The following is an 18,330-nucleotide window of genomic DNA, read 5'->3' as shown; positions in this document are numbered from 1 at the left end:
CTCCCTTTAATCTCAAAAGATAAATAAAGAAACGACTGTAAATCATTTAAAAAATGTAAAGCAGCTTAATGTGATTTTTGTTTTCATTTACATTTCTTAAAAAAAAAGACATTTTAAAGTTAAACGTACGAGAACAAAAATGAAAACGACTAAACAGAAACATCTCTTCTGGGTTTTTTACTTTTCACAGTTTTTCAGTTGAGGATTAAATGTTGAAATTAGTTTTTCCCCCAGAGGCTAAAGACAAGTTGTGAGATTAAAAGAATAAAAATAAACACGAAACAAACGAGTAAATTACAGACACAGTGTCCCCTCGCTATCGCCAACTTGTTTTCCTCAAAGTGTTAAATTTAAGTCTCTCTTCTAAATCCAAGAAAAAAAAAGAGAGAGAGAGAAAAAAAACACCTCCATGAATTATAGATGAGTGTGAAGAGGATTAATTATAGCGCAGTAAAACCTGTAGCTAATGTGCTGCGTTTAGAGCGACACTAATGCTAATGACAGACACACACACGCACACACACACACACGCACACATTCTTCATCTTTCTGAGAGTGAGCTTCATTTACTCATCAGCCACTAAAATATTATTTATTTGATACAAACAGATAAAACCATATGAAAACTACTGCATGCAAATGTTATGATAATAATAAAGTTTATTAATCTTAACCAATTACAGCGTTACTGCTATTATGGAATATATTTATATGTATGTATTTAAAATGACAAAATAAAGTGTCGGCATTAGCGTGGTTAGCATTAGCTTCTACTTAGCTCTTTTCCGACAGTAGATTTGAGTCATTTGTCAGAGCAGGAAGAGATAAATGACATCACTAAACACTAACATTTACACTGTTAGACGACACACACACACACACACACACACACACACACACACACACACACACACACACACTGGACTGTGTCACTGTGTTTGTTTTTAAACACACACACGTGTCTAATTATCGTGAAACACACTGTACACATACAGTAGCCGTGTGTATGTGTGTGTGTGTGTGTGTTGGGGGGGGGGGGGTCATATTGGGTCCTGCTTGATGTGTGTGTGTGTGTGTGTGTGTACAGGCATCTACAAGTGTAGCCGTGGCGAAACGGCAGCTGTCTGAACAAATCCACAAACACAGCTGTTAAGACTACGAGAACGCGCGCGCGCGCGCGCACGCACGCGCACGCACGCACACGCACACACACACACACACACACACACACACACACACACATCAGATCAAACAATCTTGTAAAGTCAACAGCGCTTTTAAAAAAAAATAAATTAAACCTTCGTTCTCATCTTTAACTCGTCTTTTGTTGGTTTTTGCTCATTTTTTTTGTTTTACTGTGATTCTGAGATTATGTCACGTTAACTTTTTAAAACAAATTTAATTTGTAGGAGGACGGACATGGTCAGGTGCTTCCACTTGTGCAGGAATATAAAAAACAGTGTCATTAGTAGCCTTTTGCTGTCTCTGGTGAAGGAAAACAACAATAATGTTCATTCTTCTTTTGTTTCCATCACTCGTTTGTTTATTCTGAGGTTTGGTTTAGTCCAAACTAAAGGAGCATTTTTTATGTTTTATTGTCACTTATTATAAAAACACAAAGCTAAACCTTACATCCAGACGTCACCATGTTCGCTTCTGTGCGTCTCTCTTTCTTGCCTAAGTGTAACAGGTGAGTTCACTTAAGGCCACAGCTTTAAAGTCACTTTATATCTCATTAGGGATTTTCATTAAAACACTGAGCCTCAGGGAGTCTGGCAGCTACATGTGCCTGAGGGTGAAGTCTGTCTCTGTGGACTGGACTTTTACCAGAGAGTAAACTACTGCTGCTGCTGCTGCTGATGATGATGATGATGCTCATCCTCCAGGCCGGAGCTAAAACAAGACTCGGGACAGTTTTAATCCAGAACGACGTCCCGGCACCAGATCTGCTCCTCACTCTGAGGAACAAACTGTGACGCGGAGAGAGAAAAACACCCAACGCCTGCAGGAAGTGATGCGTACGGACAGAACGAGGAGGAGGAAGAGGAGGAAGAGGGTGGAGGTCTGTGACCCCGTGACCTCTCGTCTCAGAATGAGACCGGGACTCTCTGGCCTCACAGCGCACAGCGTTTGTAATGATAAACTCAATTTCTCTGTCTCAGAGCTCCAACTGCCCATCACCCTATACAACACAGAATACCAGGTCATTTGTGTATAGTGTATTGTATATTGTATATATATACACAATACACTATATATATATATATATATATATATATATATATTGTAACTGACATCTTCCTGCAACATCTGCAGGGAGTCGGCTCCCCGATACCTCCAGTAAAAGTGTTTCCCAACCCTGGTCCTCAGGGAGCTCTGCCCTGCCATGTTTTAGATGTTTCCCTGCTCCAAAAACACCTGATTCAGATGAATGAAAAAAAAGTTTTTGAAAAAAAAAAAAAAAAAAAAGTTGAAACTGACAAAAATTGAAACTAACAAAAGTTGAAACATTAGATCTTTTGAATTTTTTTTTTTTTTACAAAAGTTGAAGTATAAAATTTTTTGGGAAAAAAAACTTTTGTGAATTTTTAAAAAAACATTTAACAAAAAAATGTTTTTTTAATGTTTCAACTTTTGTAAAAAAAAAAAAAAAGTAAAAAAAATAAAATCAGGTTTCAACTTTTGTGAATTTTTTAATTTTTTTTCAAAAATGTAATGTTTCATATGAATCAGGTGTTTTTGGAGCAGGGTAACATCTAAAACATGGCAGGACAGAGTTCCCTGACGACCAGGGTTGGGAAACTCTGCTCCGGTAGACAAAGAGGTGTGAAAACACGGCCTGGAATGGCAGACTTTTTGTCTATTGGAGGGAATGCAAAAGGGGAGGTTGTATCACATACAGATTCTTTAAATTTAACACAAAATAATAGCAAACCTTATCAAGTCTTATCGATGACCATATATGGAACAACTATACACAGATTTCACAGGAAATACCAACAACCACGATGAAGAAAAACACTTGAGAAATCTGAATTGTTAAGCGTTTTCCTCAACATTGCAGTAGAAAATACACTTTGGTTAATATTAATCAAAGAAAATAGAATATAATCATTAGAGAGGTGTAAATGGGGCTGACACTGTCATTTGTCGCAGTTAAAAATGCAATAAAACGAGATTTTCATCTAAAAACAAAATAATACGGAGACAGAAAACTCACAAATGCTTGTGGAGCAGGAACACAGAGATGATCAAACCTCGACTGAGGAGATTAAATCCTCTGCAGAGGTGATTGAACACAGGTGAAACACGTCAGGGAGGAGCAGACGATCAACACGGAGGGAAATAAGCACAAGAAGATACTACAAAATAAAACCAGGACACTGATAAATGACTGAGGGAAAACGAAGAATAAATGACAAAACTAAAGAAGGTTCAGTCAGACCGAGGTCAGATGTTTCTCACACACCTGATTTTCAGATAAACAGATCTTTATCAGACTCTGTCATCGTTCACTGATGAGCTGATCGTTTGGAAACGTGACAGGACTCAGAGTAACTGAGAAAAACACTGAGCTTCTCAGGGATTTTAATCCCGTCTGAACACGTCGTCACGTCAGTAAACAAAAATTTTAATCACTCATCTTCATCCAGGGTCGCTGGTGCTAATCCCAGCTGACACAGGGCGAGAGGTGCAAAAACAGAGACAAACGTCAATTTAGAGTGTCCAATTGGACTAATCCCTTAATCTGCATGTTTTTGGATTGTGGGAGGAAACCGAGGAAAGCCCCCCCCCCCCCCCAGACTTTAAGACTGGGTAAAAAATCTGGAACAATTACCACAGGTAATGCTAATCCGATGTTGACGTAAAGGTGTTAGCATCGTATTCACCATTCCATTAAAGGAGACACATTATGCAAAATCTGACTCTAGCCGGACTGTGCTGGCTAGATGCTAACTGCTGTTAGCTGACGTAGTATTGTCACAGACATGTTCATTAGGACACCAGGGAACTAGCTTAACTTGGAGAAATATAGGCTATAATATGAGTCCTTTAATATTACAGATGTCCTCTGGTAAATTGACTGGTGCTGTCAAACGTTAACGCGCTAACAGCGTTTAACGGCGTCAACGTTAACGCACGGCGCGCTTCCATGACGACTGACTGGAAAAAGATGCGCGCGACATCTTGTTTACGTGACTCTGGATTGTTAAAATGAGTCTCAAAAGTAACTCTAAACATTAAAAACAGAGGCACACATACGCAGTACAAAGGTACGCTGGTTATTTGTAGCGTTGCTCTTTTCGTTTAATAAACAGACCGCTCCAGTTCCACTGTAGGCTACCACTAACCGGCGCTAATGCAGCTAACGGAGCTAACTGGTAAACGGTGCCTGGACTCCGGTGTCGCGGGACGTAAACACGACGCCACGCGCGTCCTTTTCCGGTCAGTCGTCATGGAATCACGTTCATGCGCTAACGCTGACACCACTATATCCGCTAACGTGCCCAGCACTCATTTTTTCAGTGTTTAGGTTAATTTTCGGGGGGGTTTTTAACCTGTGTTTGAAGACATTTCTTGACGTGATAAGTTTACGGAAAACAGACAGAAGATTGAATAGAGAAGGTTCTGTTTCTGTGTCAATATATAGCGATTTATCGCCCTCTGACTGATTTATAGCGCAGAAGCTTTCTCACACCAAACTTTGTGTCGCTGCTCTGATTCTGCTCAGCTTTTGTTGTTGTTTTTGCACGGCACTAAAATTTACATTATTCCACCTGCACGTGTTCAAATAATCCCGTTTGAAAATAGAGGAAGATTACAGGGGTGGCCAGGGCGCAGATTTGCTGGGGCCCCCTCCCCTCGTATAAAGCGCCCCTGATCAGAGGTAAACAAGTTCACGCTTGGCGAACGTGTCGGATCATTAAGTGCTTCATGGAGTCGCGTCGTCCAATCAGATCGAGAGGAGGAAAAAAAAAAAAAATCTGTGAGAAGGAGTCAGATTCTCACTTTACTGACATTTAAATCAGGTACATCACACACACACACACACACACACACACACACACACACACACACACACACACACACACACAGTACTTGGCAGTATGTGGTGACTCAGCGTGTCTGTGGGCGGAGCATCTGAGTCACCCTCAAACATCTCCAGAGCCAATAATACACTCCTCCATCATCCCTCCATCACGTTCAGGACAACACTCATTAAACCTTCAGTCTTCTTTTTGTTTGTTTTGTTGTGAACGAACAAACAAACAAACAAACAAACAAACGTTTCAGTGACGTAAACGCGGTTACAGTTTGTCCGTGTTTAGCATCGTCACAATCACAATCACAATCGGTGGCTCTGTCGACTGTTTTTGTTTGTTTTGCTGTAAAAACGCGGATGAAAAACAACAAAAACGATGATGAAAGTCGGTGAATGTTTACAGATGTGTTCTTCATTCTTCTTCTTCTTCTTCTTCTGCCCTCCTCGTCTCCTTCTTTCTTTCCTCCTCTGTTTTTGTTTCCAATCTGTGTCGCCATGGCAACGTCAAATCGAAACACTAAACAAAGACAGATGAAAACGCCGTGTGTGTGTGTGTGTGTGCGTTTGTGTGTGTTGTTATGTAACAGGCGGCGGTAACTTTAGGCCAACAACGTAAACAAAGCGAGAGGAACAGAGTGAGGTCATGACAGACGAAAAGGTAACCAATCAGGACGCGGGACTCGGCGGTCGGCGCGTTAAAGGTGCAGTACGTGACTTTTATGGACGTTATTGTGTTCGTGTAAATGTGTACTTTACTTTGACGCTCGCAACAAAGGAAACAGGAAGTTGTGCCGATTCCGCCGTCCTCAGAAAACGTCCTGTGGGTTAAGGGTTAGCTAACCGTGACATTCTACTCTAGTAGAAAAGGGTTCCAAAAAATGGTACTTTTAGGGCTGGTCATTTTGGTACTATTTCTTATGGAAACGCAAGTACGTACCATACTAAACCAGAATGTCCTACAAAACCTTTGAGTGTCTCCACCTACAGGCTGTATGAATTAAAAGTGACGGTAGCTAACGACGATGTTGTGTACGTACATTTTGTCTTAGTTTTTTTGGTTCGTTGGAGTTACGGACAATCAACAGGGACGACGGGAAAGGTTAGCTAACCCTAACCCTAACCATAACCCAACAAACAAAAAAACTTAGACAAAATGAACTTACACAACATCGTCGTTAGCGACCGTTACTGTTAGCGGCACATTTATTTCATACAGCCTAAGGTTTCTTCGTTTTCCGGTTTGTTGGGGTAACGGACAAACAACAGGGACGACAGGAAAGGTTAGCTAACCCTAACCCTAACCCAACAAACCAAAAAACTAAGACATAAGGAACTTACACAACATCATCGTTAGCTACCATTACTGTTAGCGGCACATTTATTTCATGCAGCCTAAGGTTTCTTCGTTTTTCGGTTTGTTGGGGTTACGGACAAACAACAGGGACGACAGGGAAGGTTAGCTAACCCTAACCCTAACCCTAACACAACAAACCAAAAAACTAAGACATTAGGAACTTACACAACATCAATGTTAGCTACCGTTACTGTTAGCGCCACCTTTATTTCATACAGCCTGTAGGTGGAGACACTCACAGTGATCCTATAACGTGTTTTCACAGATCGGTTTGTATTTTCTTAACGTTTCCCTAAGAAATATTACCAAAACGACCAGCCCTAAAAGTACATTTTTTTGGAACGGGTGCCAAAAAATGGTACTTTTAGGAGTAAAATGGCACGACCAGAATTCTATCATCATACAAAGTTTGACATATTGTTGAGACGAAACAGTCACAAATACGAGCACAGATTTTACGTAAAACAAACGAGAAAAATAAAATACCTTGAAGAACAGGAAGTAGAAAATCCAGCGAATAAGAGCAGGAAAACGCAGAGGAAAAACAACATGGACCAAACAAAAATGAAGCAACTGAGACACTGACGACACACAGGCTAACGCCGTCTTCACACGCTAAAACGATATAATAATTATTCATTTAATACTATAATTATTATGATACTTGTAGTACAATAATATTAATATGGTCTTCTGGGACGTATTTACTGTAACTCCGTTAGCGCGTGAAGGCAGCGTAGATAACAGCAGAGTGGAAACAGGTGAATCAAATTAGGACAAACAGACAATCAACAGGGAAGACTTAGAACGTAACACTCACGAGGAGGAAGTAGGAAATAAAACAGGAAACCACGCAAAGAAGAAGCAGCAAAAACCCAGTTTCTGTCGTTTTCTCACCGGGACTGAGTCTGTTTCTGTGTTTGAGTTCTTGGCGTTCGCTAACACGTCTGGACGACCTGGACGCTACAAATGGAAAAAATGACTCAGATCTTTACTCGACACCAACTCCTCCACCTTAAAAAAAAAGACAAATTTGTTCCTCATTTAATTGAAAACGACGTCACTTTTACATGTTTTTCTCGCGTGTCGGCGAAAAATAAAAACAGCCGTGTTTTCCTGGTTTGCTGCCGCGTCCCAGACGCCAGACACTGACCCCGCCCCCAAAAAACCACAGCTCAGGGCGACAGGTCAGCGTCATGAATATTTAATGAGGCAGAAGGAAGGAAGTAACGCTGGTGCTGCCGCAGGTGAGGTGAGGGGGGGGGGGGGGGGGCGGGGCTTAGAGCTGGTTTTCCCCTGACCTGAGGTCAGAGCAGCGGGCGGAAATAAATCCGATTTGCATACATGTCCCTGAATGCAACATGCTGTATTACATGTATTATTAGAATAAACATGCTAATGATTGTGGAAAAATATGATGTTTGTGTATTTTATAAAATAGCACAAACAGATTGTTTTTTTTGTCGTATTTAAATGTCCTCGTTTTGTTTGAGATCAACCGCTGTGACTTTTTTTTTTTTTTTTTTCTTTTCAGAAAACAACAGGCGCCGCTGCGTTCACTGTCAATGCTCATTTATCAACAAACATCTTTATTTTTAACAAACACAATCATCCGAGAGCAGAAACACAGGGGAGGAGAAGGTTCTGTGTGTGTGTGTGTGCGTGTGTGTGCGTGTGTGTGTGTGTGTGTGTGTGTGTGTGTGTGTGTGTGTGTTGAGGTGTGGGTGGAGGGGGTATTAGTCACCAGAAATGGCACACAGCCTCTCTCAGTAAGTGGGTCACTCCATCTGGAGTAGAATATGGAGGGAAATAAAAAAAAAAAATATTGGACCAAACATTTGAACACGAAAACTTGATTCTGTCACAACAACAAAGTAAAAAAAAAAAAAAAAAAAAAAACACACAGTAAAGACTCCATCGTGTGTTCTTTGTTCTCCAGTGAGTCACATTTTATCACCGATATTTAACCACAAACATCTCAACACAGTGAAACAGTGATAGAAATAAAACATATTCGTAATAAATAAGTGTTTGATCATCATAATAATAAGAATAACAATAATAACAGATCACACACACACACACACACACACACACACACACACACACACACACACACACACACACACACACACACACACATACACACACACACACACACACACACACACACACACACACACACACACAACTTTATACATTTGTACAAAAATAGAATCAGACGTCAAAAAAGTAAAAAATAAATAAATATTTGTTGGATTGGGCTTCTGTGTTTTTTGGATTAAATGTAACAGTTTGAGTTTAAAGGGTAACATTAAACAATAGAAGTAATCTGATTACTTCACATCAGCGAAGTTTGATTATGTTTGTGGCGTTTTTACGAATGTTTAATGACAAATATTCAAAGGTAAAAAGAGTCAAATGAATCTCTCTCACACACACACACACACACACACACACACACACACACACACACACACACACACACACACGCACACACACTCACTCTCTTCATTTTAAATTACACGTCCAGACTCTGAACGTCCGTCTTGTCGCGTCGCCCTCCCATCTCTCCTCTAAGCCCCGCCTCCTCTGGCGGAATGATTGACAGCAGGACAACAGTAAATCCCGTCATACATCCGTCTGTCCAGAGGGGGGCGTCGTTGTCACTGAGCCACTCGCTCGCCGTGACCCCCCCCCGAGCGCGAGTGAAACGCCGCGTTATTAAGTCACCTCAGACCTCGCCGTCGTCAAGTCCCCCGCCCACCCCCCTCCTCCTCAGCAGCGCGAGTCCTCGCCGCCCGAGGCTCCACCCACTCCGCCGGACTTGGCGGCGGCGGCGATGTGGCAGCCGTTGGTGACGTGACTCATGACCTTCTGCTTGAGCTGAGCGACCTGCTGGCGCAGCATGGCGGCGGTGGACGCCAGGTCCGAGTTCTGGTTCTTCAGAACCTTGACCTTGTCCTCCAGGCGCGAGATGCGCTCCAGCTTCCGCTTGCGACACTTGGACGCCGCGATGCGGTTGCGCAGCTTCTTGCGCTCGGCCTTGATGCGCTCCTGCGTCTCCAGGTCGATCGGGGAGAGCGTGGGCGGGGACATGGGGTCGCCCGGCGGCGGGTGGGGCACCTCGGGGACGGTCTGCGGGGCGTCCAGGCCTCGGGTGTGCGGCTGGGGAGGTCCAACGCCGCTGCTCCCCGAGCCGCCGCCGCCGTACGCTAGCTGCCCGATAGGATACGCCATCTGCGCGTGGTTGTAGCTGCTGAGGTTGGTGTAGACGGGCACGTCGCTGGCGGACATCAGGTTCCTCTGGTAGGACGCCTGCAGGGACGGGGGCGGGGACATGGGCCCGCCCACCAGCTGGTTCTGCTTGTGGAGGTCGGCGAGCGCTTTGACGAAGCCGTCGGCGAAGCCTTCCTGCTCGTTGGTGGCCTGGTTGCGGTAGAGGAAGGTGTTGGACGCCGGGCTGGTGGTGACCAGGCCCTGGTTGGACTGGATGATCAGGTGCTCCAGGTCGGGGGACGCCAGCTTCAGGAGGTTCATGTCCACGCCAGGGGGCATCAGCGAGGTGTTGGCGTGGTTGCCGTGGTTACCGCTCCTGCCTCCCACGCCGCCGCCGCCGTTGGTGAAATGGTGACCGGCCGCCATGGCCATGGCCTTCTTGCTCATCAGCATCTTGTTGCCCGGGTAACGCTCGACGTACTCGGCGACGTGGCTGTAGCCGGAGACGGCGGGAGAGTCGTCGTGGTAGAAGGGAGTCTCCATCTTTGGCCGTCAGTGACGAAGACGCGACTCAGGGGAAATCTTCATAATCAGATTAAAGTGATTATCGGAGATTGAAATATTCCACTGACGTCAGCGGCTGCAGGAGGAGGAGGAGGAACGAGTCCCTGCAGAGGACAGAGAGATTACAGAGGTGTCACCATGTAACCGTAATCTGAGATAAAAACTTTAGTTTCACAGTTATTTCAGTGTCACAAATGTTAAAGGTGCATTATGTAATAAATCTGCCCATCAAATCCTCCTAATATGTCACAGAGACTCAGGAATAATGTTCATATAACAAACTGAACTCACCAACAACAACAGTACAGACAAAATATTTGCATTAAAAAAAATATTTTGCAGACTGCAAATCATGTTTTGGCATGTGGCGCCACCTATTGCCATCTACCAATCATTGCAGTCAGTAAAGTCTCAGCTGCCGAGCAACCACGGGTTGCCAGTTAAAAAACTTAAAAGACCTCGGTATTTTGAATTAGAGTGTAGTAACCGTTTTTGGCCACATTCTTACATATGGCGCCTTTAAACAACAGCCAAAATATCGGTATCAAAAATCTTACATATACAGTATATGAATAAATTTTCTGTGACATTATGCCCATATTTCTTGTAAACATGCGTAGCATAACAGCAATTAGCATTAAGTTAATCCAGATAATCCCTTAAATTTGATGGACAAAGGTCAAGGAAGACTTTTTTTTTCATTTCAAAACAGCATAAAAAAATTTTTTTCCCCATCAAATTTGTTTATAAATGCCAGAGGTCAAAGGTCAAGGTCAATTTGACCTCACTTAAAAATGTTTTTTAAAACCCCTTTAAGGTAAGTGAACAAAATTTTGCATATTTTTCTTATTACTATGATAAAAAAGCCAGAATAATGACTACATTATTCAGATCAGAGAAGCTCACTCTCCTGCACCAAACCCCATAGAGAAAATCAACGATTTTACGTCACAGCACACAGGAGCCGTCGATCCACCACTGCCTCCATGAATAACTTCAGATGTGTTATTTTGTGAATTCTGTGTTTGAAATCCTCACTTCAGATCTACTTTAGTGACACAAAGTGACCACACGAGGCAGCAGTGGACCAGCAGCTCCCGTGTTCCTACGAGCTAAAATCAGTGATTTTCTCAATGGGCTTTGGTGCAGGAGAGCGAATGAACTATCCCTTTAAAGGTAGTTAGAGCACAGTGTGTGGTCACGTGACACCTGTAAGTACACAACAAAGGTCACACACACACACACACACTCAGTGACTCAGCTCGTCCAGCTCCATCATCGCGAAGACGACGATGATGAGGAGGAGGAAGAGGAGGAAGAGGAGGAGGAAGAGTCCTCCAGTCAACACCAGCGAAGTTAGTCTGATAATCACCAGCTGTGTCAGTCACCGGTGAGTCATGTGACCACGTGGTGTGAGTCCGAGTCATCACACACACACACACACACACACACACACACACACACACACACACACACACACACACACACACACACACACACACACACACACACACACACACACACTGTTCTGCCTCATTAGGACCAGGTTTTGGTCCTGACAAATTCAGTGTTTATGACATTGAAAAAAAAAAAAATGTCCTAAAGAGGCGACGAATACAAGAAAAAACACACAAGTTGATGTCAATCACAATCAAGCCCCAGCCCACTGTGATGTCACTCCCTAACTCCTCCTCCAGCATTAAACCCCGCCTTAAACCCCGCCCCCCATTCCATGCTCTGTGTGACATGAACAGGGATCGTACACTCTTAGAAATAAGGGTTCCAAAAGGGTTCTTCTACAAGGGCTGTGTGTGTGTGTGTGTGTGTGTGTGTGTGTGTGTATGTGTGTGTGTACACTCTTAGAAATAAAAGTGCTCAGTAGAACCATATCAGGTTCTTCGGCTTGTCCTCATAGGAGAACCCTTTTTGGCTCCAGGTAGAACCTTTTTATAAAGGTTCACCTGGAACCCTTTTAAATCCCCTTTATTCAGGAAAGAGGTTTTAAAGGGTTCTCTGGATCAAAATGGTTCTTACTGGAACCATTAGTGTGACCAAGAACCCTTGAAAAACCCTTTCTTCGGGAAAGGGTTTCAGAAGCAAATGGTTCCAGGTAGAACCTCAGCCCTTGTAGAAGAACCCCTTTGGAACCCTTATTTCTGAGCGTGCACACGCTTAGAAATAAAAGTGCCAAGTAGAACCAGATAAGGTTCTTAGACTTGTCCTCATAGGAGAACCCTTTTTTGTCGGTTCTACCTGGAACCCTTAGTGTTACCAAGAACCCTTTTAAAACCCTTTATTCAGGAAAGGGGTTTTAAAGGGTTCTCTGGATCAAAATTTTTCTTACTGGAACCATTAGTGTTCCCAAGAACCCTTCAGAAGCAAATGGTTCTAGGTAGAAGAAGGTAGGGCTGAGGTTCTACCTGGAACCATTAACTTCCTGAAGAAAGGGTTTTTCAAGGGTTCTTGGTAACACTAATGGTTCCAGTAAGAACCATTTTGATCCAGAGAACCCTTTAAAACCCCTTTCCTGAATAAAGGGGTTTTAAAAGGGTTCTTGGCGGAACCCTCCAAAAGGGTTCTCCTATGAGGACAAGCCGAAGAACCTTATACGGTTCTACGTAGCACTTTTTTTTATTTCCAAGAGTGTATAAGTCACAAAATCCTGACGTCCTGCTGTGCGCAAACTCCGTCAAAAATGAATTTCCTTCAGTGACGTCGCCCCCCGATGGTCATTTAAGAGAATACAGGCGTCAGACTCTTCCACAGTGGCTTCACTTTTCTTTTCTCCCGTACACTCACTCACAAAAACACGATCACCTCCCGACCGCTTCATCAGGCTCAGCTCTTCGACGACTCGACCGAACCGCGACGACGGCAGTTACGTGAGCTGCTGAAGCGTCGGGAAAAAAGGGCGTTTTTAACGACTGATTTTTAACCAGAAACTGGTCTAAAAATGAGGGAAAAATGTCCACTGAGCAGGAGGAAAAACAGCCAACGCAGAAGCAACATTTACACTTTATCAGATTGTGCTGCACACAGAAGTCTGCAGAGATAAAAAAAACGTGCTGTAGTTTTTAAAAACACTCAGATTTATCGGTTATTAAATTTAATTAAAGCTCCGCCTCCTCCCACATTAAAAACACGTGCGCTAACATCAAGAATAATCTCTGATAGTTTTAAATCACGGTCACTGTGAAGAACTGGAGCTTTAAACACAACTTTCACACACACACACACACACACACACACACACACACACAGAGGATGTGATTATAAATAATAATAATAATAATAATAACATGATGATGATGATGATGATAAAGGTTCATACTCACAGAGAAGAAGAAGAAGCTGCTGAAGCTCCGGCAGCAGACTGACTGAGTCGAACAGAGTCAGAGTCACACTGAACACACACACACACACTCACACACACTCTCTCTCTCACACACACACACTCACTCCCTCTTTCTCTCTCTCTCTCTTTTACATTTTCCCTCCATCACTATGATTATTATTATTATTTATAATGAGGTCGTTCTGTGTCAACAGTTCACTGCAAAAAAAAAACAAAACACAAGGAAAATATCTTTTAAGAGCCATTAAAAGAACACATAACACATTATAACATCTTAAATAATCTGTCGACAGCTTAATCTCACCGTGAGTCAACGTTTTACAGCAGAAAAACTACGGTTTACGTCACTTATTAAACTCTCAGCTCACTCTCCCTACACCAAACCCCCATAGAGAAAAGGGTCGTTTTAGCGTCAGAGCACACAGCGGTCGTGGATCCACCGCTGACTTTTATTTCTATTTTCTTTACTTTACTTTTTTTTTTTTCCTCAGACGCGACTCAAGGTGACTCAAACGTCCCAAAACGAGGCAGCGGCAGACGAGCAGCTCCCGTGAACCCTGGGAGATAAAAATCGTTGATTTTCTCTCTATGGGGTTTGGTGTTGGGAAAAACCAAGAGTGCAGAGAGCTTCTCTGGTCACTGAGAGGTCATGACCTCTGCGACCTCTCACTGTCCACACACACCACACAGAGGGCAGAAGCGAGGTAATTACAGTTCTGAGTGTAGGTGGTGATATGACGCCCCCACCTGTCCGGAAGACCACATTACACGTAAGCGTGTTCTCTCCCTCTTTCTTTCCTTCGCTTTAATTCTTTCTTTCTTCTTCCATCCTTTCAGTTGATGTCCAGATGATTTCCTCTGCCAATGAGTGTTTCAGTGCAGCCAGCAGGGGGCGACACAGCCACTTCACCACATCTGCCTCAGTCACTTTTTATTTTTTCTTAAGTTTGAGGAAAATTCGACTAATTTTTGACTCTGTAAGCTGAGAATTTTACAATTTTTCATTTAGAATTCAACATTTTTTAAAGTATTTTATTGGCTTTTTGAGTTAATTGTTTGTTTTAATCATCGTTAGCGTTGAGCTAACTGCATTTTCTTTCTTCTTTCCTTCCGTTTAAGAGATTAATTAACCTAATTAACCCGAGGTTCTGCCTCATTAGGACCAGGTTTTGGTCTCCATGAGGACTCACTGGTCCTGACAGGGTCAGTGTTTATGAGTCTCAGTTCTTCTTCATGTCCTTGTTCCTCTTCATCAGGTCAGTTGACTGCTCATCAGCAAAGCATCATGGGACAAGCAGGGGGACAGAGTCTTAGGGTCCTTCAGGTGGTCCTTGTGTGTGTGTGTGTGTGTGTGTGTGTGTGTGTGTGTGTGTGTGTGTTCTTGTACTTATGTCATACTGAGGACCAGTGAGGGTTTTTAACCAACAAAGTTAGGTCATTTTTACGGAGTGAGGACATTTTGGCCGGTCCTCACTTTGATTTCATGGAAATCCCTTCCCTTCCCCTTTTTCCACATTTTGGACGACATAGTATAGAATTTTCTTTTGTCAAATTTTGGACCAAAATGTTTTTGGTCAAATTTTGGACAAATTTTTTTTTTTGTAAAATTTTGGACCAATTTTTTTTTTGTAAAATTTTGGACCAATTTTTTTTTTGTCAAATTTTGGACAATTTGACAAAAAAATTGTCAAATTTTTTTTTTTGTAAAATTTTGGACCAATTTTTTTTTTTGTAAAATTTGGGACCAATTTTTTTTTTGTCAAATTTTGGACCAATTTTTTTTGGTCAAATTTTGGACCAATTTTTTTTTTTGTAAAATTTTGAACCAATTTTTTTTTTGTCAAATTTTGGACCAATTTTTTTTTGTCAAATTTTGGACCAATTTTTTTTTTGTCAAACTTTGGACCAATTGTTTTTTGTCAAATTTTGGACCAATTTTTTTTTTGTCAAATTTTGGACAATTTGACAAAAAAAATTGTCAAATTTTTTTTTTTGTAGAATTTTGGACCAATTTTTTTTTTTGTCAAATTTTGGACCAATTTTTTTTTTGTCAAATTTTGGACCAATTTTTTTTGGTCAAATTTTGGACCAATTTTTTTTTTTGTCAAACTTTGGACCAATTGTTTTTTGTCAAATTTTGGAACAAAATGTTTTTGGTAACATTTTGGAACAAAATGTTTTTGGTAACATTTTGGAACAAAATGTTTTTGGTAACATTTTGGAACAAAATGTTTTTGGTAACATTTTGGATCATTTTTTATGTCAAATTTTGGGCCAATTTTTTTTTGTCAAATTTTGGACCAACATTTTTTTTTGTCAAATTTTGGACCAACATTTTTTTTGTCAAATTTTGGACCAACATTTTTTTTGTCAAATTTTGGACCAACATTTTTTAGTCAAATTTGGGACCAAATTTTTTTTTGTCAAATTTTGGACCAAACTGTTTTTGGTCTAATTTTGGACCAACATTTTTTTTTTGTCAAATTTTGGACCAACATTTTTTTTGTCAAATTTTGGACCAACATTTTTTTGTCAAAGATTTGTTAAAATGTTGGTCGACATAGTATGATGTTTTTGTCAAATTCTGGACCAAAAACTTTTGGTCAAATTTTTTTTTTAAATTTTGGTTTGTTTTTGGACATGTTATGGTACTGCAACCAGTAGTTCTTTATAGATGTCATTCATGAAGTAGATTTGTAATTGTGTTGATTCATAAAGTGGAAATGCTGGTCCTCAGTATGCAGCAAGTACAAGAATGTGTGTGTGTGTGTGTCTGCGTCTCTTCCAGTTCCTCATACAGTTCATATCCAATGTGACACCGACTTCATCGTAGGTCAGTGAGAGTTCACCAGATGATGTAATAGGGGAAAAAAAAAAAAACGAGAAGTCTCACATGTTTGAGAGTTATCAGCTGTTACGACATCGTCGCAACAACACACACACACACAAACACTCACAGTACAAAAAGAAATAGACAACAACAAAAAAGGCAATCACAGCGTATGAAACTGTGTTTTTGTTTTCTAATCTAAGTGTGATTCCCATTTTTAAAGCTCTAATAGGCAACTTCTAGGTGCGGTTAATGAGAGACAGCGCCTCCTGTTGGCTGTTCTCGGAGTGACAATTGTCGACGCTGCAAGGAAACATAAAAAGGCGAAGGTAAAGAATCTGAAAAGAATGAAAGTCGGTTTAAAAAGTATGGGGCCTAAAATGGAGCCTTGTGGAACACCACAACTCAACTTTGAGCTTTTACACAAATTAATCTGCTGTTAAGATGTGACATGAACTTTTGTTAAAGACAATTTACCAAAATAAAATCACTTGAGTCAAAAAAAAAAACATTTTGTGGAGGTGAGGAAAGATCACTATTCCAGCACTGCTAACAAATGCTATGCTGCTAGCCTAAATACAGAATTCTGCGGTCCCATTGTCATATTGTATATGATTTCTAATTTTATATTTTGTTTTGTTGATGTTTCTTTGGACTTTTTGGGTGTGAAATATGAGATTATTTAAATAATTGTTAGAATAAAACTTGTTTGTAATAATAATGTGTTTTATTTTATACATTTAAATTCTACTGTCAAGTTATTCCACAGCACCGTCATACAGCGGAATATATGATTAAATAAATAAAATCGTTCACTGTTCAGTTTCAGTTCTCACACACGGACACACACACACCAGAAATAATGTTCTGGCTCCCTCTAGTGTTCACTGAAAAAACTGTCTTTACACAAATATACAAAGATTTTTCCCCCCTCATATAATTCATTTAATAGTATTTTCCAGACTGATGATAAACCAGCATCAATTCTCATGCACAACAACTAAGCTAGTTCAACTATAAATACACACATGCTCCTAAAGGGTTGTGAAATACGTTTCCTCCCAGACTCTGACTTCACTCTCCCTTCTTCCGAGAACCACGTCTGACCTCTGATCCCACGCCTGTGACTCACTGACCAGAGAAAAGCAGCTGGACTTCCAGTCTGTGACTGTGTACGCCGATTATTTCACAACCAGTCGAGCTCCAGCGGCTCAACCCTGAGTCAGTGACACCGACGACCACAGAGGAACCACAGCACCAGAAAAAAGAAGAAGAAGTGGCTTTTAGCGTCTAATCTGACCTGATACGGTCAAACCCAACTCACCCAAATAAGCAGAAGAACAGTGAGTTATTTCACCCAACTGTAGCAGCAAGTTAGAAGTCACAGCAGGGCCGGCCCAAGACTTTACGGGGGCCCTAGGCTAACCTCAGAGTAGCATGTGCTTGATTATTATTGACACAATTGTGTCAGCCGTTTCGTTATCTTATGCCTTGAGCCAACGTTGAGTCACAGTGTATGTTACCATTTATCACTTACAAAGCAAAAATACTAGTGTTGGGCACGTTAGCGCGCTAACGGCATTAACGGCGTCAACATTAACGCGCGTTAGCACATGACGACTGACCGGAAAAACGACACGCGTGACGTCATGTTTTACGCACCGCGGCACCGTTTACCAGTTAGCACCGTTAGCTCCTTTAGCGCCGTTAGCACGCCTACAATCAGCACAATATGTGGACAAACGACACCGACTAGTGGCACAGCGGTGTCATGCATGCCAAAAATTGACTTTGAATTCATACGAGTCATTTCAAGAGGGCTTTAACATTCCAAACTGAACCAAACTGAACCGCACCATAACGCAAACACAGAATAAAATAGGTATCTTTTCACCCAAAGTGGTTCACGGGACAACGTACCGGCACTGGCTGTTCTCATATCTAGAGATCGATGGATGTAGCAG

At 41.7% G+C, this 18,330-nt stretch overlaps 1 protein-coding gene across 1 annotated transcript; it reads right to left on the bottom strand.

Moving 5' to 3' along the window:
* Nucleotides 1-9,176: 9,176 nt before the first annotated feature.
* On the bottom strand, nt 9,177-10,160 carry june (JunE proto-oncogene, AP-1 transcription factor subunit; the record flags this gene model as incomplete). The annotated part of the gene is made up of 1 exon (XM_083909896.1): nt 9,177-10,160. One exon carries the CDS (start codon nt 10,158-10,160, stop codon nt 9,177-9,179), a length of 984 nt encoding a protein of 327 aa, XP_083766022.1.
* Between the last annotated feature and the right edge of the window lie 8,170 nt (nt 10,161-18,330).

The sequence above is a fragment of the Microchirus variegatus genome (genome assembly GCF_963457635.1).
Source record: "Microchirus variegatus genome assembly, chromosome: 1".
In the NCBI taxonomy this organism is placed as follows: domain Eukaryota; kingdom Metazoa; phylum Chordata; class Actinopteri; order Pleuronectiformes; family Soleidae; genus Microchirus; species Microchirus variegatus.
This window is presented reverse-complemented; position numbering and strand designations above follow the sequence as displayed.